The 26,218-nt window shown below is 47.5% G+C and overlaps 1 protein-coding gene across 1 annotated transcript in view; it reads left to right on the top strand.

Annotated features, from left to right (window-relative positions):
- The window catches only part of LOC144511183 (integrin alpha-11-like), a 177,837-nt gene that overhangs the window by 8,394 nt on the left and 143,225 nt on the right, over nt 1-26,218 (top strand). Inside the window, exon 2 of the mRNA XM_078241244.1 lies at nt 16,043-16,154. Coding sequence (XP_078097370.1) covers nt 16,043-16,154 — 112 coding nt within the window. The remainder of the gene's footprint in view (nt 1-16,042; nt 16,155-26,218) is intronic.

Genomic DNA, 26,218 nt, shown 5'->3' with positions numbered 1-26,218 from the left:
CCAATCCCTCTGGATGGTAAACCCTCCAGATTGTGCCCCAAAGGGCCATTTTCTTTGGAAAATGACCTGCCAAACAGAAAAAAAATTGGTCAAATTTCTTGCTCATAAACACTAAAGAATGTCACACATGCTGTGGGCAAATCGGAGTGAGATGTGAAGTGGCAATTCAGGAAACTCAAAACTAACCCAACTAATGAGAAAGAGCTGTGGCATTGCGATGTGTAAAGGATTGTGGTTTGGGATATACACTGAGTGAGCTGTCAATTCATCCTGATGAACTTCATTCATAATTAGTTCATAATTACACATCGAGGCCCATTTCAACTGGCCTAAAGTCACACTGGGCTCTGAACAGTCCCTTTTATTACTGGAAGCAGGGCAGAGAGCCCAGTGTTTAACACTTACAAGGCAGCAACACTTCCCCAACCATTAGAATCATTTGGAAAACGAAAAGGCTCGGAAATTTACATAACACTTTTCCTTACCTCAGGATGTCCCAAAGCCCTCCACAGCCGGTGAAGTATTTTTGAAGTGTAATTACTGTTGTAATGTGGGAAAACATTGCAGCCAGTTTATGCAAAGCAAACTCCCACTAAAAGCAATGAGGTTGTTCCCAGATAATCTGTTTCCGTGGTGTTAGGTGATGGTTAAATATGGGCACGGACACCTAGGAGAACTCCCCTACTCTTCTCCTTTTACCTGTGCTTGGCCCTCTCTCCACTCACATTGTCTGTACCTTTAAGACTTGATTACCTGTAAAGACTCGCATTCCAACCATTATCTTGTAAATTGAGTTTGTGTCTATATATGCCCTGTTTGTGAACACAACTCCTCACTCACCTGATGAAGGAGCAGCGCTCCAAAAGCTTGTGCTGCCAAATAAACCTGTTGGACTTTAACCTGGTGTTGTGAGACTTCTTACTGTGCCCACCCCAGTCCAACGCCGGCAACTCCACATCTTCTCCAGATGTTGCCAGGGAATCTTTGTGCCCACCTGAGTAGGCAGACGGGACCTCAGTTTCACACTAGGCAATGGCCTAGTGGTATTATCACTAGACTATTAATCCAGAAACTCAGCTAATGTTCTGGGGACCCGGGTTCGAATCCCGCCACGGCAGATGGTGGAATTCGAATTCAATAAAAACATCTGGAATTAAGAATCTACTGATAAATCTCGGGATTCTCAACCTGCAGAGTATTGGGATCCACATTGGCTCTTGAACCAGCTCCAACTGTACACATCACACCGTGCTTCCTCTGCTAACCCCTTTTGAGCCCCAACAACAGTTAAGGACTGGAACAACCTCCCAAAAACCTAAATATCCATTCTGCCGATTGTCGGAAAAACCTATCTGGTTCACCAATGTTCTTTAGGGAAGAAAATCTGCCGTCCTTATCTGGTCTGGTCTCCATGTGACTCCAGAGAAACAGCAATGTGGTTGACTCTCACCTGCCCTATGAAATAGCCTCTGACACTCACCTGATGAAGGGGCAGTGCTCCGAAAGCTCGTGCTACCAAGTAAACCTGTTGGACTTTAACCTGGTGTTCTTATTGTGTCCACTGAAATGGCCTAGCAAGCCATTCAGTTGTATTAGTGTTTCAAGAAAGCAGCTCACCACCACCTTCTCAAGGGAAACTGAGAATGGGCAATCAATGCTGGCCAGCCAGTGACGCCCAGATCCCATGAATGAATAAAAAGAAATCTCATCCAAAAGCCCTGATGTGCCATTTGTACAGCGAAGTGCCCTCCTTGTTACTTGACGCTTGGTATGGTGGTAGTCTTCCACAAGAGAATGTTCACAGGTGGTGCATGATGGCCCAAAATTTGTGGCCTTTCCCACCGACGGAATCTTCCAGTCCTGCCGATGGTGACCCCCACCCCCCTCCACCGCAGCCTTCCCCCCCCCCCCATACCCCCCTGTGCCACTTTCCCCAATGGCAGAGGGTGCAGGGCACGCAGAACCCCGTAGACATTGGCGAGACCAGAAATTCCTATCAGCAGACTGCTGGAAAATATGCCACGGGGAGTGGGGGGGGGGGGTCTGGAAAATCCTTCCCGATGTGCACGATCGATGCTTTAATCAAATTAAGTTCAACATGTGTTCCTAAAACGAGTCCTTAGACGGAATGGATATTTAGGTTTCTGGGAGGTTGTTCCAGTCCTTAACTGTTGTTGGGGGACAAAAGCCGAGGAAGCACGGTGGGATGTATACAATTGGAACTGGTTCAAGAGCCAACACGGATCTCAATATTCAGCAGGTTGAGAGTCCTGGCTGATGGAAGTGAAGGGAACCAGATCAGGAAGTGATTTTTATTGATCTGTCCAGCGTGACTCAAGTGTAGGTGGTTTGGAATCCAATGATGTGTCTCACGAGGGTACGGACGGAAACAGAGCAAAACAGCCAAGGCCATTTGTTTGCGATTTTCATGGAAATAGGAATGTGGGATCCCAGAATGCGGTTTCCCCAATACACTGGGAAAAAGCCAGGAATTCTACGTAATAACAGAGGAATTTGGCTTCCTCAGTTATTTTAAACTAATCGCCCGGAAGCGGTCTAATCATACCCTGACCAGCAGAGAGATCTGATAAACGTCACTCAACTCACGTGCCTCTCTGGATAACTGATGAGGGATAAGTTATCACTGGACCACAATCCTGGAACTCATTCCCTAATGTCACTTTTTAAAAATTCATTCATGAGACACAGGCATCACTGGCTAGCCAGCATTTATTGCCCATCCTTAATTGCCCTTGGAGGGCAGTTGAGAGTCAACCACATTGCTGTGGCTCTGGAGTCACTTGTAGGTCAGACCAGGTAAGGATTTCCTTCCAGATTTCATTCTCTAAAGGTCATTAGTGAACCAGATGGGATTTTCTGACAATCGACAATGGTTTTGTGTCATCAGATTCCAGATACTTTTTACTGAATTCCAATCCCACCATCTGCCACGGTGGGATTCGAACCCGGGCCCCCAGAGTATTCGATGAGTTCCTGGATTAATTGTCCAGCGATAGTGCAGCTAGGCCATCACCTCCCCACCTTCACGTGGACTGCAGGGGTTCACGGAAAAAGGTTGAATATAAATCTGTTCAGACGACAAGGCCGGAATTCGCCGACCCCAGCAGCGCCTGTGATTCTCCAGTCCCGCTGCTGTGAATGGAGATCTGGCTGAGCGTCAAGTTCTCCGTTCTCGCTGGCAGCGGTGACAGGGTATACGGCATTGGAGAATTCCAGCCCAAATCAAATTGTCGTGATTGTCGAGTGGTGTTCATTCATCCGTTGTCATAGCGTCTGCAAGGTCTCGCCAATGTACCATGCCTCAGGACATCCTTTCCTGCAGCGTATCAGGTAGACAACGTTGGCCGAGTTGCAAGAGTATGTACCGTGTACCTGGTGGATGGTGTTCTCACGTGAGATGATGGCATCCGTGTCGATGATCCGGCACGTCTTGCAGAGGTTGCTGTGGCAGGGTTGTGAACACCGCTCGACAATCACCAGGCAGGAGTGTTCCCTTCCGGTCGGGGAACACTTCAGCGGTCACGGGCATTCAGCCTCTCATCTTCGGGTAAGCGTTCTCCAAGGCGGCCTTCATGACACACGACAACGCAGAATCGCCGAGCAAAAGCTGATAGCCAAGTTCCGCACACATGAGGACGGCCTCAACCGGGATCTTGGGTTCATGTCACACTATCTGTAACCCCCACGACTTACCTCAGCTTGCAAAATCTCATTAACTGTCCTGGCTGGAGACAATACACATCTCTTTAACCTGTGCTTAACCCTCTCTCCACTCACATTGTCTGTACCTGTAAAGACTTGATTACCTGTAAAGACTCGCATTCCAACCATTGTTTTGTAAATTGAGTTTGTGTCTATGTATGACCTGTTTGTGAACACAACTCTTCACTCACCTGAAGAAGGAGCGACACTCCGAAAGCTTGTGCTACCAAATAAACCTGTTGGACTTTAACCTGGTGTTGTGAGACTTCTTACTCTGGGGAAAAGGCAGGGAAATGGAGTTAGGATGAGACGGAGATCAGCCATGATCATATAGAATGGCGGAGTGGGCTTGAAGAGCTGAATTGCCTACTCTCGCTCCTAACTCCTATGTTCCTAATACCACTACACCACTGCATCCCCACAGCTTTCTGCCATGCTATGTCTTCCACAATGACTGCATTTTAAAAGTAGCTAATCATCTGTAACGCACGTTGGAATGCTGTGCAAATGTGCCATACAAATGCAAATCTTCCTTTCCCTGTTCCTTCTCTCCTGAGGATGCTGTGTCATCCCGGGACTGGTGCCAGGAGGCACGTCTTTAGTTATCTGCTCGTGTGCCATTGGCAGCTGCGGTGGAGAGTTTCTGGAAGCGGTCTGCACTGCGTTGGCCATCCCAACTGATTCAAACTGATCTGTTGCAGACAGTAACTGACTTCATTAGTAAGTGTGTAGGAGACTGTGTGCCAAAGAAGCAAATCCATGCGTTTCTCAACCGGAAACCATGGATGAACAGGGATATCCACAGCTTGCTGAAGTCCAGGTCTGAGGCGTTCAAGTCAGGCAATCCTGACCTATACAAGAAAGTAAGAGTTTTAACAACACCAGATTAAAGTCCAACAGGTTTATTTGGTAGCAAATGCCATTAGCTTTCGGAGCGCTGCTCCTTTGTCAGATGGAATGGATATCTGCTCACAAACAGGTCACAGAGACACAAAATCAAGTCACAGAATACTTGATTTTGTGTCTCTGTATGCCCTGTTTGTGAGCAGATTTCCACTCCATCTGACGAAGGAGCAGCGCTCCGAAAGCTAATGGCATTTGCTACCAAATAAACCTGTTGGACTTTAACCTGGTGTTGTTAAAACTCTTACTGTGTTTACCCCAGTCCAAAGCCGGCATCTCCACATCATGACTAAACAAGAAAGCCAGATATAATCTAAGGAGATCCATCAAAGATGCCAAAAGATAGTACCAGATCAGGCTAGAGTCCCAGGCTCGCCACACCGACTCCCACCGACTATGGCAAGGTCTGCAAGACAGAACAGGCTACAAGGTGAAGGCAGGTAAAATCGCCAGCTCCAATGCACCCCTCCTCGATGAGCTCAATGTATTCTATGCCGGTTTTGAGCAAGAGGTCAGTGAGAGCACGATCCATCGGGTGAACCTTTATCCGAGGTCACCATTGCCAACTTCAGAGCAGTCTTCTTAAAAGTCAACGCACGGAAAGCAACTGGCCCGGATGAGGTACCCGGACGAGCACTCAGATCCTGCGCAGGCCAGCTGGCAGGGTATTCGCAGACATCTTCAACCTCTCTTTACACCAATCTGAGGTCCCTATCTGCTTCAAGAAGGCACCCATCATCCCGGTACCTAAGAAAAGCCAAGCAGCGTGCCTTAATGACTATCACCCAGTGGCTCTGATATCCATCATTATGAAATGCTTTAAAAGGTTAGTCATGACACAAATCAACTCCAGCCTCCCAGATTGCCTGGATCCACTACAGTTCGCCTATCATCACAACAGGTCCACAGCAGACGTCATCTCGCTGGCCCTACACTCAACCCTGGAACAGCTAGATAACAAAGACACCTATGTCAGACTCCTATTCATAGTCTACAGCTCCGCATTTAACACCATTATTACTATGGGACTCATACCCAAACTTCATGGCCTGGGGCTCGGATCCTCCCTCTGCAACTGGGTCCTAGACTTCCTAACCCACAGACCGCAGTCAGTAAGGATAGGCAACAACACCTCCTCCACAATCATACTTAACACCGGTCCTCCCCAAGGCTGTGTCCTCAGCCCCTTACTATACTCCTTATACACCTTTGAATGTATGGCCAAACTCTCCTCCAACTTGATTTTCAAGTTTGCTGACGACACCACCGTTGTGGGTCAGATCTCAAACAATGACGAGACGGAGTACAGAAATGAGATAGAGGATCTGGTGAACTGGTGCGGCAACAATAATCTCTCCCTCAATGTCAACAAAACAAAGGTGATCGTCATCGACTTCAGGAAGCGTAGTGGAGAACATTCCCCTGTCTACATCAATGGGATGAAATGGTCGAGAGCTTCAAGTTTTTAGGTGTCCAGATCACCAATAACCTGTCCTGGTCCCTCCATGCGGACGCTATAGTAAAGAGAGCCCACCAACACCTCTACTTTCTCAGGAGACTAAGGAATTTTGGCATGTCCACTACAACTCTCACCAACTTCGACAGATGCACCATAGAAAGCATTCTTTCAGGTTATATCACAGTATGGCTCCTGCTCTGACCAAGACTCTGACCAATACTCTCTTGGGAGTGGCACAGTGGTTAGCACTGCCGCCTCATAGCTCCAGGGACCTGGGTTTGATTCCCGGCTTGGGTCACTGTCTGTGTGGAGTTTGCACATTCTCCCCGTGTCTGCGTGGGTTTCCTCCGGGTGCTCCGGTTTCCTCCCACAGTCCAAAGATGTGCGGGTTCGGTTGATTGGCCATGCTAAATTTCCCCTTAGTGTCCCGGGAATGTGTATGTTAGAGGGATGAGCAGGGTAAATGTGTGGGGTTTCGGGGATAGGGCCTGGGTGAGATTGTGGTCGGTACAGACTGATGAGCCATAGGCCTCCTTCTGCACTGTAGGGTTTCTATGATTCTATGATAACTTCCATCTTCTTCCATTGGGATAAAGATACAAAAGTCTGAGATCACATACCATCCGATTCGAGAACAGCTTCTTCCCTGCTGCCATCAAACTTTTGAATGGACCTACCTCGAATTAAGTTGATCTTTCTCTACACCCTAGCTATGACTATAACACTACATTCTGCACTCCCTCCTTTCCTTCTCTATGAATGGTATGCTTTGTCTGCATAGCGCGCAAGAAACAATACTTTTCACTGTATACTAATACATGTGACAATAATAAACCAAATCAAATCAGTTGGTTGGCGATCTGACTTTGACAGTTGTAAAATGGGGAACTAAAATCCCAATGAGTGTGAGTGTGTTTGTGAATATGAGTGTGTGAGCTTGTGATTGCTGGAGTGTGTGTGAAAGTGTAAGTTTGTATGTGGGAGGTGAACAGGCGCTGGATCAGTTTTGGTCAGTGACCAGACATGTTGCACTGTTCACAGGAGAATTGCCTGTCAGCCAAACTGAGCTCTTGACAAGATGTCAACACAACTAACTATTTCCTGCTCAGCGTCACTGAGCTTGCACATACCTGACTAGATTGCCTTTTAGCACTGGGGGGTGTGAGAATCTGATTGGAGGTTTCCGACCTATCATTTGAGAATTGTAACTTTGATTTAATTCCTCCTTTCAGCTTTTATTTTCTGCTATTGGAGATCCTTTGCATCCTGGATTCGAGGGAACAGACGGAGACTGTTTGGCCCATCACATCCATGCTAGCTTTCTGTAGAGCAATCCAGTTAATCCCTTTGCCCCACTCTAACCCTGTAGCCTGGCAAGTGTATTTCCCTCAAATGTTTTTAAGAGTCATTGTTCGTCTTCACTCTGACACAATGGCACAGTGGTTAGCACTGCTGCCTCACAGCGCCAGGGACCCTGGTTCAATGAGCATTGCTACCTCACAGCGCTAGGGACCAGGGTTCAATGAGCACTGCTGCCTCACAGCGCCAGGGACCCTGGTTCAATGAGCATTGCTACCTCACAGCGCTAGGGACCAGGGTTCAATGAGCACTGCTGCCTCACAGCGCCAGGGACCCTGGTTCAATGAGCATTGCTACCTCACAGCGCCAGGGACCCTGGTTCGATTCCCGGCTTGGGTCACTGTCTGTGTGGAGTTTGCACATTCTCCCCATGTCTGTGTGGGTTTCCTCCGGGTGCTCCAGTTTCCTCCCACAGTCCGAAAGACGTGCTGGTTAGGTGCATTAACCATGCTAAATTCTCCCTCGTTGTACCCGAACAGGTGCCGGAGTGTGGCGACGAGGGGATTTTCACAGTAACTTCATTGCAGTGTTAATGTAAGCCTATTTGTGACACTAATAAATAAATAAAAGCAACCTCTGTTGCTCTGAGGAGAATCACCCCAGCTTCTCCAATCTAACTTTGCTGATAAAATCCCTCACCCCTCGAACCATTCTGATTAATCTGTGAACCATCCCAAGGATTCTCACACCCTTCCCACAGAATGTCATTTGACATGGAAAGGGTCGTGTTCCATTTGGGTAGAAAATCGAGTCAAGTTCCTAACCTTCTCATCCAGTCTGTGAAGTCACCTCAGTGTTGGTGGGTTTGATGTGTGTTCACTCGTATACGCTCACACCGTGGTGCACCTTCCCAAAAATATCAGTGTTTATTCTATTTAGGAGAGGCGGTTTTTCAATGCTTTAGGTCTGAGAGCTGGATTCATTGATGGGATTCATTGATGGGATTCATTGATGGGATTCATTGATGGGATTCTATGGCCTCACTCGAGTGACACCGAAAATTCCCGCCCGAGGTCAACGGACATTTCCATTGTCCGCCCCTCGCCCGCTCCGAATCTGTGACGGGCAGGGCGGTAGATTCCAGTGATACAGTCATTGCAGTGCAGAAGGAGGCCATAGGTTATGTGCCAGTCCCCAGCATCATTCTATGCCAGAAAGCTAGTTGGTGGAGGATAGAACTGGAGCCAATATCTACACGCTTTTATTTACAGAGATACAGATTGCAAAAAAAATCCACCTCTTAAACCCAACAGCCACAGTTTCAGTCTGTTCCGAAGTACAATCCTCCTGGATTGAGTGGCATGCCTTATGAGGATAGGCTGAGGGAGCTCGGTCTTTTCTCCTTGGAGAGACGTAGGATGAGAGGAGATCTAATAGAGGTGTATAAGATGTTGAGAGGCATAGATCGGGTGGACTCTCAGAGGCTTTTTCCCAGGGTGGAAATGGCTGCTACGAGAGGACACAGGTTTAAGGTGCTGGGGGGTAGGTACAGGGGAAATGTTAGGGGGAAGTTTTTCACACAGAGGGTGGTGGGCGAGTGGAATCGGCTGCCGTCAGTGGTGGTGGAGGCAAACTCAATAGGGTCTTTTAAGAAACTCCTGGATGAGTACATGGGACTTAATAGGATGGAGGGTTATAGGTAGGCCTGAAAGGTAGGGATATGTTCGGCACAACTTGTGGGGCCGAAGGGCCTGTTTTGTGCTGTAGTTTTCTATGTTTCTAAGTTACAGGAATGCAAGTGAATCCCCAGTTAATTCCCACCTCCTGCAGACAATTAAATATAAGTAATGTGCAGTTGACAATCTCATTCTGAGAAGCTGTGGGATGGTTTTTGTGCGAAATCTCCCGGGTAATGTTGGGATCGAGTGCAGAGAACTCTGGATCGAAACCTGATGGCCTAACTTAACGTTGGAGGGGGTTTGATGCTGACTCTGGGAAATGGATTTTACCTTGGAACGAGGTTAGATGGGAAACTGCCCCAGCCAGTGAGTCTGCTGGCCAGGACTGGAAGCAAGAGTCCCTCAAAGTGATCTCCACCACACGCCCCACCCCTCCCCGCCCGACCTTGTTGAAATGTGGTCAGAATGAACGGGAAGATGGCGAAAGCGAATTCCGAATGAGCAAATGGAAATATAAATTCGTAGAAAGGAGAGGCGAAGGGACGGAAGAGTCTGAGAAATGAGAGATAAGTTTCAGTGGAACGATCGCACAGTGCAATTCAGTGAAACTAGCTGGCAGCATATTGCAGTGTAGGATGATGATTTGTTTTTCCAGTTAGGTTTTGGATGGGACTGCTGTCTAGCTGGACAGAGTCCAGCACCAAGTTATTCCTTCAGTTAACCCAGCAGTTCTGTGATGATCTGGCCGTCCCTCCAAAAAAAATGCTTTTCCTTAACCTTGACAACTTGGATCATCAGCAAACCATGAACTATGAGGGAGAAGACCGTTTACCTTCACACAAGTGCATCTTTTTAAAAAACTAAAGTGACATCTTCTTGATGGAAGTGACTATCGGAGGGAAGGCAAGATGCCAGCAGACAAATAGATGCTGGAACACAGGATTTTATCACGTAGCGGCCAGCTCGGCAAGCCCATAGGACTAAGCTCTTGCACTATACAGCCTGTAAATCTTATCTCCTTCCCTTCCTTTCACATTCATCCCAATAAAACAGGAAGAAATACGACCCTGTTCCTGTTCATGATATTCTTTTCGGTCTGCTTGCCCTGTTGGCAATCTGCGAATCGTTACTTGTGATGCTTCCATGTCATTTAAGTTTCATTTTATTTATTAGGGTCACAAGTAGGTTTCCATTAACACTGCAATGAAGTTACTGTGAAAATCCCCTAGTCGTCACACTCCGGCGCCCGTTCAGGTACACTGAGGGAGAATTTAGCATGGCCAGTGCACCTAACCAGCACGTCTTTCGGACTGTGGGAGGAAACCGGAGCATCCAGAGGAAACCTGCTCAGACACGGGGAGAACGTGCAAACTCCACACAGACAGTGCCCAAGCTGGGAATCGAAGCCGGGTCCCTGGTGCTGTGAGGCAGCAGTTCTAACCACTATGGCACCGTGCCAGCCTCCCATCCATTGACACTGTCTACACATCCCGCTGCCTCAGCAAAACAGCCAGCATAATTAAGGACCCCACGCAACCCGACATACTCTCTTCCTCTCTTCCACCTTCTTCCGTCGGGAAAAGGATACAAAAGTCTGAGGTCACGTACCAACCGCCTCAAGAACAGCTTCTTCCCTGCTGCCATCAAACTTTTGAATGGCCCTACCTCACATTAAGTTGATCCTTCTCTACACCCTAGCTATGACTGTAACACTACAGTCTGCACTCTCTCGTTTCTTTCTCTATGAATGGTATGCTTTGTCTGTATAGTGCACAAGAAACAATACTTTTCACTGTATACTAATACATGTGACTGTGATGACTTCAGCCAGGCTAATGAGGTTGGCTTGCTAGAGTATGAACTGCCTGATGAATCCTAATTGATGGTTAAATCAGGGAGCCTCATGTTCCTTATTTAAAGCAGGTGTGTCAGACTCCCAGCCTGCATTCAGCAGGGAGCAACTGGAGAACTGGCTGTGTACAGATGTATGGTGTAAATAAAGTAACTTGGTGACGGGACTTTCGCCTCCGTGGAGTTATTGCAATGACAATTAATCACATTTTGAGCAGGTCCCCACTTGTTATCTGTCCAAAGTTTAATTGTGATTTTCAACTCGTCATTGTTGAAAACAGTAGGCCGGAAATGGCGGTGAGCTAGATTTTCATTGAGAATATGCTTAGGTCAAATTCACCTCTTCACTGTTCAAATATCAGTTTTAACCCAGATAAAGTCCAAACTTGCAATACATTCTAACAACTAACACTCTTGGACTGGACATGATAAATGAGGCCTGCCAAACGGCACGTAGTCTGAGTTACATACAATAAGAACACTCTGAGCATAATGAATGGCCTTGTCAATAGTTTAATTAATTAACGTTAACAACAGATATTAATTATGAGAGAGCTTGAATTTAAAAGTTCCCATTAATAGCGATAAGATATCCCATGATGCTTTAGAGAGACACAATCAGAGAAGTGGAGACTAAGCAAAAGCAGGAATGTAGTGATTGTCCCTTTAAGAATTAATCTGCAGAGTAAGGATCACAGGACCCAAGGAATGGCAGAGCCAGAAGCTGTAAGCCTCTGTATAGCCTTTATCTGTGAATAAACATTGCAGTTGTTATTTACCTGACCGGTGAATAGGAATAAGGAGATGTTAGGAGGGGTGACTGAAGGCTTGGTCAAAGAGGTGGGTTTTGCTTTCTTTTAATTTATTTATTAGCGTCGCAAGTAGGCTTACATTAACCCTGCAATGAAGTTACTGTGAAAATCCCCTAGTCGCCACATTCCGGTGCCTGTTCGGGTAACACTGAGGGAGAATTTAGCACGGCCAATGCACTCTAACCAGCACGTCTTTCAGACTGTGGGAGGAAACCAGAGCACCCCGGAGGAAACCCACGCAGACACGGGGAGAACATGCAGACTCCGCACAGACAGTGACCCAAGGCTGGAATCGAACTCGGGTCCCTGGCACTGTGAGGCAGCCGTGCCAGCCACTGTGCCACCGTGCCGTCCCTTAGCGAATGTCTTAAAGCCGGAAGGGAAGGAGAAGCAATTTAAGAAGATGATTCCTCAGAGCGAGGGCAAGCAGCTGAAGACAGGACCATCAAAGTTGGGGAAAAGCGAGTGAGACAACGAGCAGAAAGGTTAGGTTCAGGCAATGGAGAACACATCTGGGTATGGTGAGGGGAGAGTTGGAGATGAGGTCACGGAAATATGAAGGTGGGAGGCCATGAAGGCATTTAGCTATGAAAATAAGAAAGTAAAATGTAAAACTTTGGTAAATCAGGAGCCAAAAACCAGGATGACAAGTAGGAATTGGCAATCGCCATTTTGGATGAGCTGAATTTTATTGAAGTTGGAAAAGGGGAAGTCAGCCAAAAGACCTTGGCAACAGTCGGTCTACAGGTGACAAAGGCTCCAGTGATCGTTGTACTGAGGACAGTGGGAAAGAAGGCAATGTTACTGATCTGGAGGCAGGCAGTCTCTGCAATGGAGTGTTTCTCATTCACTCCCGGAACATGAGTGTTGCTGACCACGCCAGCCTTTATTGCCCATCCTAAACTGACATTGAGAAAGTGCCGGGGAGACACCCTCTTGAACTGTTACAGTCTGTGTTATAGGTATCCGCACATCTACAGGGACCTGGGTGTACAAGTCCACAGATCCTTAAAGGTGGTAGCACAGGTGGAGAGGGTGGTCAAGAAGGCATATGGCATGCTTGCCTTTATTGGACGGGGCATAGAATATAAAAGTTGGCATATGATGTTGCGGTTGTATAGAACGTTGGTTAGGCCACATTTGGAATACTGTGTCCAGTTCTGGTCGCCACACTACCAGAAGGATGCTTTGGAGAGAGTACAGAGAAGGTTTACCAGGATGTTGCCTGATATGGAGGGTCTTAACTATGAGGAGAGATTGGGTAAACTAGGGATGCTCTCCCTGGAAAGACGGAGGCTGAGGGGCAACCTAATAGAGGTGTATAAAATTATGAAGGGCATAGATAAGGTGAACAGTGGGAAGCTTTTTCCCAGGTCAGAGGTGACGAACACAAGGGGTCACAGATTCAAGGTGAGGGGGGCAAGGTTCAACACAGATGTCAGGGGGACGTATTTTACACAGAGGGTGGTGGGGGCCTGGAATGCACTGCCAAGCAAGGTGGTTGAGGCGGACACACTGGGATCATTTAAGACTTATCTAGATAGCCACATGAACAGACTGGGAATAGAGGGATACAAACGAATGGTCTAGTTGGGCACATGAGCGGCGCAGGCTTGGAGGGCCGAAGGGCCTGTTCCTGTGCTGTATTGTTCTTTGTTCTTTGTACACTGGTTTGATACAATCGAGCAATTAAGTGTCAAGCACTGCGGTGGGTCTGGGGTCACATGTCGGCCAGGCCGGGTAAGGATGGCCGATTTCCTACTCTGAAGGGCATTAGTGACAGGGGTCTTCACAGCAACCTGGTAGTTTAAAGATCATTATTATTGTGACTGGTATTTTATTTCAGATTTATTAATTAAATTTAAACTTCCCTCAGCTGTCTGGTGCGATTTGAACTCTTGGAGCTGCAGGCCGGTGGGATTTTATGGTCCCCTTCAAATTCAAAGGACCTTTGACGGGTTTACTGTGTTTTACGACCCAGCCCTACTGCAGCTGGACGATAAGATTCCGCTCCTTGTCTCCAGATCATTATCTGGAGTTTCTGGATTACTAGTCCAGTAATGGCAGCATTATGCTATTATCCCCAGCACTGGAGGAGCATCTGTGTTGGAAACTCAATTCAGAGATGAATAGAGCAGTGAGATTAAGAACAGGACGAGCACGGTGGCACGGTGGTTAGCACTGCTGCCTCACAGCGCCAGGGACCCGGGTTCAATTCCGGGCTTGGCTCACTGTCTGTGTGGAGTTTGCTCGTTCTCCCCAGGTCTGCATAGGTTTCCCCCCACAGTCCAAAGATGTGCAGATTAGGTGGGGTGGCCAAACTAAATTGCCTCTTAGTGTCACCGGGATTAGCAATGTAAGTGGTTTCCTCCGGGTGCTCCAGTTTCTTCCCATAGTCCAAAAGACGTGCTGGTTAGGGTTCATTGACCCAAACAGACGCCGCAGTGTGGCGACTAGGAGAATTTCACAGTAATTTCATTGCAGTGTTAATGTAAGCCTTACTTGTGACTAATAAATAAATGAACTTTAAACTTTAAACATGGGGTTATGGGGAGGAAAGGGCCTGGGTGGATTGTTGTTGGTACAGGCTCGATGGGCTGAAGGGCCTCCTTCTGCTGGTTAGATGCTTTGGCCGTGCTGAATTCTCCCTCAGTGTACCCCAACAGGCACTGGAGTGTGGCAACTAGGGGACTTTCATAGTAACTTCATTGCAGTGTTAATATAAGTCTAATAAATAAGCTTTAACTGTCTGGCTCAGACTGTCCTTATGAAACAGTGGCTGTTGAGGGGAATGAAATTGGGGCCAAGGTTATGGAATCTGTGATGATGGCTACAGTCTTCCCAGCAGTGAGAGGCAGAGGCAGTTGGGTATCTGGGCCCATTTGGAATCTGCCCCTAACATATTTAGATGATATCACCGAGGTGCAGCAAGTAGATGAGGTAAGACAGTGACGTTCTGTAGTGCCCTCCCTGGGTTCAATTCTGAGCCTCCTCACTATTAGAAATCGCTAATGTTGTTTCAGTGAATGAACCTCAGTCCCAAAACTCACCTGGCTCAATGAACAATGTAAAATAAACTTCCCTTCAGACCCACTGGTCTCTGAATGAGCTGCATTCACTCCAAAATCTATTGCCTGTCTGTCAAAGTTATTTATTTAACTCTGCGATCAGCTGCCAGGGAATGATTGTTTTTAGTTTGCATTGGGATTTCTACCTGTCCAATTCTTAAATTCCATTTTTCCCATTGACATCTGGATTTCAAATTACTGAAGACATAAACTCAGTGAATTTTCATAGCAGCAAAAGAACTCTCAAAGCTGAAGACAGTTATTTCATTCTCTGTGCCCAGACGGTGTCTCCCTCTGCGCCCAGACGGTGTCTCCCTCTGCGTCCAGACAGTGTCTCCCTCTGCACCCAAATGGTGTCTCCCTCTGCACCCAGACAGTGTCTCCTCTGCATCCAGACGGTGTCTCCCTTTGTGCCCAGACGGTGTCTCCCTTTGCGCCCAGAGTGTGTCTTCCTCTGCGCCCAGAGGATGTCTCCCTCTGTGCCCAGACGGTGTCTCCCTCTGCACCCAGACGGTGTCTCCCTCTGCACCCAGACGGTGTCTTCCTCTGCGTCCAGACAGTGTCTCCCTTTGCGCCCAAATGGTGTCTCCCTCTGCGCTCAGATGGTGTCTCCCTCTGCGCCCAGATGGTGTCTCCCTCTGCATCCAAACGGTGTCTCCCTTTGCGCCCAGACGGTGTCTCCCTCTGCACTCAGACGGTATGTCTCCCTCTGCGCCCAGACGGTTTGTCTCCCTCTGCGCCCAGACAGTGCGTCTCCCTCTGCGCCCAGACGGTGTGTCTCCCTCTGCACCCAAACGGTGCCTCTTGCTCTGCACCCAGATGATGCCCCTCGCTCTGCGCCCAGACGGTGTCCCTCGCTCTGTGTCCAGACGGTGCTCCTCGCTCTGTGTCCAGACGGTGCTCCTCGCTCTGTGTCCAGATGGTGCTCCTCGCTCTGTGTCCAGACGGTGCTCCTCGCTCTGCGCCCAGACGGTGCCCCTCGCTCTGTGTCCAGATGGTGCCCCTCGCTCTGCAACCAGACGGTGCCCCTCGCTCTGCAACCAGACGGTGCCCCTCGCTCTGCAACCAGACGGTGCCTCTCGTGCTCTGCGTCTCACTCTCAGTGCTTTATAGTGCCCATTCCAGGTTGAAACTTGGCAGGTAATGTTTGGCCTGGTTCTCCTTCTTGTAGGTAATGTTCGGGTGCGAATGGAAATTGCTCTTGTGGAAGATGCTGAGTGTTAATTTTGTGCTTCTTACACCCAACAGTTCTATCCGACTCATTTAACATCGATACCAAGTGGCCAAAAATCATCAGGGGTTCAGCGGATGCACAGTTTGGCTACACAGTGCAACAGCACGAGGCAAACGGACAGAAATGGTAAGAACAGGAAAGTCTAATGCTGATATTCACGGTAAGCTGAATGGCGTTGAGTTTGGAGTTACAACGCAGAGGTGTGAGGTGAACTGACAATTGGATATATTGCTGAGTTTGTGATTACTAGTCACTCCTTGTGGAAGTTAGCGAAGTGAATTAGCACAAAAACTCTTCCGAATCCCTGCTGGGTATTTGTTGATGGTAATGATTGGTGGATGTGACAGCAGCCTCACGTTTGGTGCTTACCGGGGGCAATAAATGGTTGTTTTGTGTCTAAGTTACCCATGCAATTCTGTAATGCCTTCCAAAAATAGTCCTTCTTCGACCAGCATTTGGCTACATCTCACTCCTGCATGGTATGTGAGGATAATGGGTGCATAAAGGGTTAGACTCCAGTCTCTCGAGAAAATTCCCCCAATTTTGTGTTAAATTGGCATCTGCGGAGAGGTGAATCCAACTTTGAACCCAGCACCTTGGGGGTGAAAGGTCAACATCAAGCTCCTCGACCAATCATCATCCTCTTTCACTGCGCATGATGCAGCTGATTGGCTTTGAAGAGAGCATGGCGATAGGGCGGGAAAGTGGAGTTGGGTTGGTAGATTGGCACAGTGGTTAGTACTGCTGTCTCACAGTGCCGGGGACCCAGGTTTGATTCCAGCTCGGGTCACTGTCTGTGTGGAGTCTGCACGTTCTCCCCATGTCTGCGTGGGTTTCCTCCAGATGCTCCGGTTTCCTCCTACACTCCAAAGATGTGCAGGTTAGGTGGATTAGCCATACTAAATTGCCCTTAATGTCAGCGGGACGAGCAGGGTAAATACGTAAGGTTACAGGGATAGGGCCTGGGTGGGATTGTGGTTGGTGCAGACTCGATGGGCCGAATGGCCTCCTTCTGCACTGTAGGGATTCTATGATCTCATTGAATGATGGAGTGATCTCCAGGAGACATACTCCAGCTCGAGTGTCGAAAAAGGCTCCTATTTCTTAGGCCACACGATGGTAACATGTCATACTAGGGCAGGTAAGGTGCAGAGCTTCTGAGGTTGAAGGGGAGGGACCTTGTAAGGATAAGGAGGAAGGAAATTTCCATCACATCTAAACATGCCAGGCGGATGGTGTGTAATGGACAGAAGGGGATTGGCCACCACGCAGATCCTGTTGAATTTTCCTTTCCACTTGGCTCCCACTATAACGTCCTTTAATCACCCCAGCACTGGCTATCTCAATCCTCAGAGTGCGCAGCCTGAAATATGTTCCAACCCCCGATACTAACATTGCTTATCCATGATGAACATAAAGAGGCGAATTCCACTCCTTTGTTCATCAGCCACTAGAGCTGCAACATTCACAGATTGAAGGAAAATCTGGGTTTGAACTCTCGCACTGGCCTTTGGCAACATAAATGGGATGGCCGCTCCTCTCCAGGTCTTTTCGTTGGACTTGGGCAATGAGCCACGCTTGACAATAACTGCTGCCAATATCAGGCATGTGTCAGCTAATAAACAGTTCCTGATTAACTGTGCAGATGTTTCGCCAAAATACAGAAGCTGATTTCTTGGCAGGTGTGCTTGACAGAGAAATCTGGCTTAATGTGGATTGAGAATTGGCTGGTTGGCTCATCAGACTTAATCCTTCCAACAAACCCCGCGCAGTTTTTGGGCTCATGGATTTGACCGCATTTATTTTGACTCGAGGGAGAAGGTGAACAACCACACGAGGAACAAAGTCCATAAGATAAAATTCTAACTGTCATTCCTATCCAAATCACAGAGTTAGTAGTTCAGTGATTAAGTGTTGCATTTCCAATTGGAGGGTTGGTCTTTTGAGTTCCTTCCCCCAGCTACCTTTTCCACATGACAAAATGGACCTCATGAACCAGCTGCCAACCGGCAATTGGCATTCGGGGCAGCAGGATGGCACAGTGATTAGCACTGCTGCCTCACTGCGCCAGGTCCCCAGATTCGGTTCTCAGCTTGGGTCACTGTCATAGAATCTCCACAGTGCTGAAGGAGGCCATTTGGCCCATCGAGTCTGTACTGGTCACAATCCCACCCAGGCCCTATTCCCATAACCCCACATATTTACCCTGCTAATCCACCGACACTAGGGGCAATTTAGCATGGCCAATCAACCTAACCCGCACATCTTTGGACTGTGCGAGGAAACTGGAGCACCCGGAGGAAACCCACACAGACACGGGGAGAATGTGCAAACTCTACACACACAGTGACCCGAGACGGGAATTGAACCCGGGTCCCTGGCGCAATGAGGCAGCAGCGCTAACTGCTGTGCCATCGTGCCGCCCATAAATGTCTACGTGGAGGGGCGGCACGGTAGCACAGTGGCTAGCACTGCTGCTTCACAGCTCCAGGGACCTGGGTTCAATTCCCGGCTTGGTCACTGTCTGTGTGGAGTTTGCACATTCTCCTCGTGTCTGCGTGGGTTTCCTCCGGGTGCTCCGGTTTCCTCCCACAGTCCAAAGATGTGCGGGTTAGTTTGATGGGCCATGCTAAAATTACCCCTTAGTGTCCTGGGATGCGTAGATTAGCAGGTAAAATATGTAGGGATATGGGGGTAAGGCCTGGGTGGGATTGTGGTCAGTGTGCAGACGCGATGGGCCGAATGGCCTCTTTCTGTACTGTAGGGTTTCTGTGAGTTCTTTCTATGAGTCTGCATGTTTTCCCCGTGTCTGCGTGGGTTTCCTCCGGGTGCTCCAGACGTGCTGGTTAGGTGCATTGGTCGTGCTAAATTCTCCCTCAGTGTACCCGAACAGGCGCCGGAGTGTGGCGACTAGGGGACTTTCACGGTAACTTCATTGCAGCGTTAATGTAAGCCTACTTGTGACACGAATAAGTAAACTTTAAACATTATTGGTCTATAAGGGTATATTGGCATGAACAGATTAGCTGCCCTTGGAGTGTCTGTCCTGGTCTGGCGCCAATACAAAAAAAATGATCACTCCCCAGATTGTGGACAAGAGCGATTTTTACATTTGATGGGATTAACAGTTCAGAAAATCATTGAGAATTACATCTAATTAACAGCTCAGGAATGGACAATGCTGGTGATGTGCGCTATACAAGTCTCCTGCACCCACTTTTTCATGACTTGTTGTAATAGCATGGACTAATATCACCACCTTCAGTTTAATTTGTCCAAAACGTTGCACAGACTGTGAAGGAGAAACTTGAAATGGGTTCAAAATAATTGGCTTTATGGTGAATTATCCTGTGCCTAATTAAATAAACAGATTACCATCATTAGGTGAACCTCAAGCGCAAGTGGAATTCAACAAGTTTGACATCAACAACAATAAAATCTTTCATGTATACACCGCATTTAACGTAACAAAATACCCCAAACATCCATTGACTCTGTCTACACTTCCCGCTGCCTCGGCAAAACAACCAGCATAATTAAGGACCCCACGCACCCTGGACATTCTCTCTTCCACTTTCTTCCGTCAGGAAAAAGATGCAAAAGTCTGAGGTCACGTACCAACCGACTCAAGAACAGCTTCTTCCCTGCTGCCGTCAGACTTTTGAATGGACCTATCTCGCATTAAGTTGATCTTTCTCTACACCCTAGCTATGACTGTAACACTACATTCTGCACTCTCTCCTTTCCTTCTCTATGAACGGTATGCTTTATCTGTATAGCGCGCAAGAAACAATACTTTTCACTGCATGTTAATACATGTGACAATAATAAATTAAATTTTTTAAAAATCAAATCAAAAAAGGCCTCAAGGTGCTTCACAAACCATGTGATAATGACCGGATCACCTTGTGTGGGTTGAGGATAAATTTTGGATAGGAGATTTTTGGAGATGGTGCCTGTTCTTTTATGGGATCTTTTCCATGTGCTCAAGAGGAAAGACAGGAGCTCGGTTTAATATTTCACCTAACAGACAGAAATCTTGACAGTGCGGTACTCCCTCGGTACTGCGCTGGATTAAATGCTCACATCTCAGGAACTGGATTTGAATCCACAACCTTCTGACTCCGGGAGTGTTAGCAGCTGATGAATATTAATCCCGTGTCAGAGAGAGGGAGTGGAATAAAATCATACAGCTGGAGGAAATCACTTTGCAGCATCAAGATTGCTCAGATTTATGGAAATATAAAAAACTCTGCTGCAATACAATACATAGCAATCAAACAGCACTTGTTGCCTGAATGTAGATAATGTACTTTTATTTTACTCTGCTTCCACTAAATGCCAAAAGGACATCTCTTCGGGTCAAATAATATTATTATTCACTCTGATCTCCATGGAAACTGTTTCTCTGCTGTTGTTTCTTTGTAACTGAGAAAATTCCATGCTCGTTTACCCGTCAAGAAATGCCATGCCACCACCTTCTCAAGGTTAACCAGAACAGGCAATAAGTCACCAACACCCACATCCCATCAATCAATAAATTAAACACAAACTTTGCTCATTTGGGTTGTTATGACAGGATTATCATGTGGTGGGTTTTCGAAGTACTCTAGTAAGTGCAGTTCCTGTGCAATCACAGAATCCCTACAGTGCAGAAGGAGGCCACTCGGCCCATTGAGTCTGCACCGACCACAATCCCACCCAGGCCCTATCCCCATAACCCCATGCATTTACCCTAGCTAGTCCCCCTGACACTAAGGGGCAATTTAGAATGGCCAATCCACCTAACCAGCACATCTTTGGACTGTGGGAGGAAACTGGAGCACCCGGAGGAAACCCATGCAGACATGGGAAGAACGTGCAAACCCCACACCCAGACAATGACCCAAGCCAGGAATTGAACCCGGGTCCCTGGCGCTGTGAGGCAGCAGTGCTAACCACTGTGCCACCGTGCCGCTCAATCGCATTATTTTCAATTATATAATATACCAGAGGGTAGACCATGGCTGGAAATCTCCGGCCATTCATGCCCTACCACCACTGCCAGCGAGAACAGAGAATCTGGCGCTCAGCCAATTCACCATTCACTGCAGCGGGACTGGAGAATCCCAGCCGAGGGAGAGATTGGAGAATCCCGGCCCGATGACTTAGTTAGATGATGCAAATAGCGTGATAACAAGTTGCAAACTCATTTTGCATCTCTTATCATGGTGGCACAGTGGTTAGCACTGCTGCCTCACAGCGCCAGGGACCCGGGTTCAATTCCCAGTTTGGGTCACCGTCTGTGCAGAGTCTGCACATTCTCCCCATGTCTGCGTGGGTTTCCTCCGGGTGCTCCGGTTTCCTCCCACAGTCCAAAGATGTGCGGTTTAGGTTGATTGGCCATGCCAAATTGACAACTTAGTGTCAGAGGGATTAGCAAGGTAAATATGTGGGGGTTACAGGAATAGGGCCTGGGTGGGATTGTTGTCAGTGCAGGCTCGATGGGCCAAATGGCCTCCTTCTGCACTGTGGAGATTCTATGATTTTTGATTCCTGATTCTTTCCTCTGCAGACACCAACATGCAAGCTCTGACTGAATGTCATCAAACCAGCAGGCAAAAAGAGAGAATAGAAAGATTTGCGCTTATAGAGAATTTTATCATTGGTGGAATTTCCCCAAAAAATAGCAAAATGTCAGATTCCGACTGAGCGACGTGCCTCCCCCCCTCCCCCCCCTGCCCCGCCCGCCTGTTTCCAGGACCATGGGATGAATTCAGTGGGAATTCCCATTGACAGTGACGGTTCCAGGAGATCCCTCTGCCGGCCAATGGCAAACCCCCTCCCACCACCAAGAAACACCGCAGGGAAGGTGTGAGGTGGGGGTAGAGAATCCTGCCCTTTGCCAAAATAATGCAAGGAGCGTGTTTGGCTCCATCATTCCTGAGGGGCCTAAAGACGCCAACAAGGCCGGCTCCACAGAAAGGTAGAAACTAGAAGCAGGAGTAGGCCAGTCGGCCCTTCGAGCCTGCTCCGCCATTCATTTTGATAATGGCTGATCATCAAATTCAATATCCTGATCCCCCCCCTTCCCTCCTATATTCCTTGATCTCTTTAGCCTCAAGAGCTGTATCTAATTGGGGGCCTGGAATGCGCTGCCAGGCAAGGTGGTGGAGGCGGACACACTGGGAACTTTTAAGACTTATCTAGACAGCCATATGAACGGAGTGGGAATGGAGGGATACAAAAGAATGGTCTAGTTTGGACCAGGGAGCGGCGCGGGCTTGGAGGGCCGAAGGGCCTGTTCCTGTGCTGTATTGTTCTTTGTTCTTTGTTCTAATTTCTTCTTGAAATCAGAGATCGGGGTGTCATTTTAAAAGTGCTCCCCAATCTCAAAGATAAGGGGGAGCCCCCCCCCTCCCCCCTCCACCCCACACGGAGATTGGGACCCACCCCATTCATCATCAGCAGCAATCTCCCCACCAACCACCCCCCCCCGCTCCCAATCCATCATCACCGCCATTCCTCCCCTGCCCCCATCCATCGCGCCGTGGGGGGAGATCATCCAATGCCTTTGGACACTATGGTATTATGCCGTTTAGGAATATTTAAATCCATGCAATCAGATTCATGCGCTCACTGGGGCTGAACCTCATTACGTTGCCGGGGTGGCGGGGGGAGCAGGGGGCAGGGAAAATCCCATTCTGAGATCTCCCCTGTGTAAATCCGTTTGGTTCCCTTGCGAGAGTTAGCGGCCGTAACGAGATCTGTGCCTGTGGCGGACGAGTCCGGAAAAATCACCGCCCATGTCTCTCGATAACACCTTCATGTCGAATTATTTATATGATTCAGCAACGTAGGCTGCCGTTATCACACAGCAAGATCCCACAAATAGCAATGAGGTGAATAATACAGTTAATGCGTTTCGGGAGGGGTGTTTCTTGAGGAAGGAATGTTTACCAGGACATTGAGGGAGCTCCCTGCTCATCTCCAAACCCGACCATGGTATCACACCGTATCGCAGGAATGGGCACAACAGTCTCTGGTTTAGCATCTTACCTGAAGGATGACAGCAGCATGCCCACGCAGCATGCCCACGCAGCATGCCCTCAGTACTGCCCCGAAGGATCAGGAGAGATGGAATTAAATTAAACTTGTCTGATAAAGTCAAGTCTTCAAATAGAGTTGGGATTAGGTCAGTGACTTTATTTTTTTTTAGCAAGAAAATTGGCTTGTAAAGATGGGTATGGCACAATGGTCTGGCAGTGCCCAACCATAACTCTGCCATCAGTGAACAGCGGGCATCTGTTGCCTTTATTATATTTATCAATACTGCTTTTGCATCACCCGTTCAGAAAAATACTGACCCAAAGTATCTCAGTTAGGACAGAAGATCAAATTAAACCCTTCTTTTCCATGTGTTAAAATAGGACTTAGAGGCTTCATAATTACAACTGGAACACTTCCTTTTTCGGGTTTTCTATACATATTTATACTTTTACTGCATCCATGCTGTATAAATCATCAAATTCAATATCCTGATCCCCCCTTCCCTCCTATATCCCTTGATCCCTTTAGGGGGGATCTTTCTATACTTTTATACTTTTACTGCATCCATGCTGTACAAAAGCCTCTCAACTGTGTAGTTTTAGATTTTGGTCAGCTCTTCCAGCCCGGTCCACAGAGTGTTTTCAGCAGAATTCCACCCTTGTTTTAACACGGCCTTTGGGAGTTTGTTATAACAAGCACATCAGTTAATATCCCATTACAACATCGCATAAGATGTGGAGATGCTGGCGTTGGACTGGGGTGAACACAGTAAGAAATCTCACAACATCGCATAAAACATAGCCTGAAATAGCAACGCTCTAGTAATATTACAAAAGTGTTGTTATTCTACAGGTATTGGTGTAGGGGACAGATAGCTGGCAAACCTAAATCCCATTCCCAGTTCTACACTGCTCTCTGGAGCTACCTCTTCCTGAGAAAGAGTTTGTCAAGCCTGCTTTCCTTTAAGTTATACTGATAGCAGTTTAAGTTTATTTATTAGTGTCACAAGTAAGCTTACATTAACACTGCAATGAAGTTGCTGTGGAAATCCCCTAGTCGTCACATTCTGGCACCTGTTCGGGTACACTGAGGAAGAATTTAGCATGGCCAATGCACCTAACCAGCATGTCTTTTAGACTGTGGGAGGAAACCGGAGTACCTGGAGGAAACCCACGCAGACACGGGGAGAACGTGCAGACTCTGAACAGACAGTGACACAAGCCAGGAATCGAACTTGGGTCCCTGGCGCTGTGAGGCAGCTGTGTTAACCACTGTGCCACCGTGCCACCCTAAAATCAAAGTGGAGAATGTGGGCAACACAGGACACAACTGATGTGCCTTCTTCTTAAAGTGATCTGTTGCTTGTTTAAATTCTACTTGCATAACTTTACAGCCTAATTACCTTGTGAGTATCAGTGGGAAACTGAGACCACTTCACAGTGATGCAAAGCATGTGGTTATAACTATCTCACGTCAAACACCGTTATTAATCATTGAGAGTCTAATAGTTCGGATAAAGTGTGTTTACATAGCACCTTAGCACGCCCTGAAAGTGTCTCAAGTAAGGTTCTCAACTTCTTTTTAAATTAATTTATGAGATGTGAGCTTAACTCATCAAACTCAGCGTCGCTAAGCAAGCTATTGCTGAGAAAGTGCCACATGATAGCATTGTCGATGACCCCTTCCATCACTTTACCGATGATCGAGAGTACACTGATTGGGCGGTATCTGGCTGATGCGCGATTAAATCACTCGGGAGGCTGGATCGTACCCGGGAAATAAAGGCTTTTATTAGTAACAAGAATGGAGCATACTATATAACAATACAATCCCAGACTAAAGGGTCACCCGGCAGTGCAGTGACCTTTATACTCCTACAGGTAGGCGGAGCCAACCGGAGTGTACCACAGAACAACACCAACAGGTAGAACACCCCAACCCTAACCCCAACAGTGACCACAGTAACATATGTACAAGTACCCATAGTGCTAACCATCTATGGTTCAGTACCCATAGTGGTAACCAACTATGGTTCACCACACTGGCCAAGTTGGATTTGCCCTGCTGTTTGTGTACAGGACATAGATGGGCAATTTTCCACATTGCCGAGTAGATACCAGTGTTGTAGCTGTACTGGAACAGTTTGGCTATGGGCGCGGCAAGTTCCAGAGCACAAGTCTTCAGACATATCGCTGGGATGTTGTCAAGGCTCGGAAAGTTCTGGAGTACTCTGATTGTATGTATTTCTCAAGGTTTCATTGCCTGACCTCCCACCTCCAGCCCACATTCCCTGACGTGGTCAGTATTTTTCTGAAATGGTAATGAGAAGACAGGAAGGATAAATATAGTAAAGGCAACAGATGCTCAGCATTGTTCCACTGATGGCAGGGTTAAAGTTGGGCACCACTAGTTAGTCACCTGATGTATCTATCTTCACAGTGCAGTAACTTCAACCATAGATGAGAAAGCAGGCAGAGTTTTCATTGCACAGTCGTGGGATTTGAGCTGTGCTTTTCCCATCTTCAACATACTCTCCATCTCCTATTAAACAAAAGAAATGTAAAGCTGACACTTTTGTAATGCCTTAGTCGTTTATTCTCCTGAGTGCTGCTCACATTAATGTCCACGAGGTTCATCTTTAATTGCTGGAGCTTCTATGACAATCCCAAGTTCCATAAAGTACTTCCTAAGCTTAGAAGACTTCCTGCATCTCAAGAGGCATGAGGCAGACAAAGCATCTGCTTTCGATAGCATGTTTTTCCCTGGAACAGGTTACTAGACTGGATCCATAGCCGGTGGAGCAACATTCTGCATCAAGCACGGCTGATTATAAACTGCTCATTGAGTTTTACAGCACAGAGAGAGGCCCTTCAGCCCTTCGTATCTGCGCTGGCACTTGGTCCAAGGCCTTGTATGCTTTGGCATTTCAAGTCCTCATCTAAATGCTTCTTAGAGAGGTTCCCACCTCTACCGCCCTTTCAGGCAGTGAGTTCCAGATTCCCACCATCCTCTGAGTGAAAATGTTTTCTTCAGATCTCCTCTAAATCCCTGTCCCTTATCTTAAATCTATGGCCCCTGGTTATTGACCCCTCTGCTAAGAGGAAAAGTTTCTTCCTATCTATCCCACTCAGAATTTTGTACACCTTGACCAGGTCCCCCCC

The sequence above is a fragment of the Mustelus asterias genome, chromosome 24 (genome assembly GCF_964213995.1).
Source record: "Mustelus asterias chromosome 24, sMusAst1.hap1.1, whole genome shotgun sequence".
In the NCBI taxonomy this organism is placed as follows: Eukaryota; Metazoa; Chordata; class Chondrichthyes; order Carcharhiniformes; family Triakidae; genus Mustelus; species Mustelus asterias.
The sequence above is the reverse complement of the archived record's forward strand: the minus strand, read 5'-3'. Positions and strand labels throughout refer to the sequence as shown.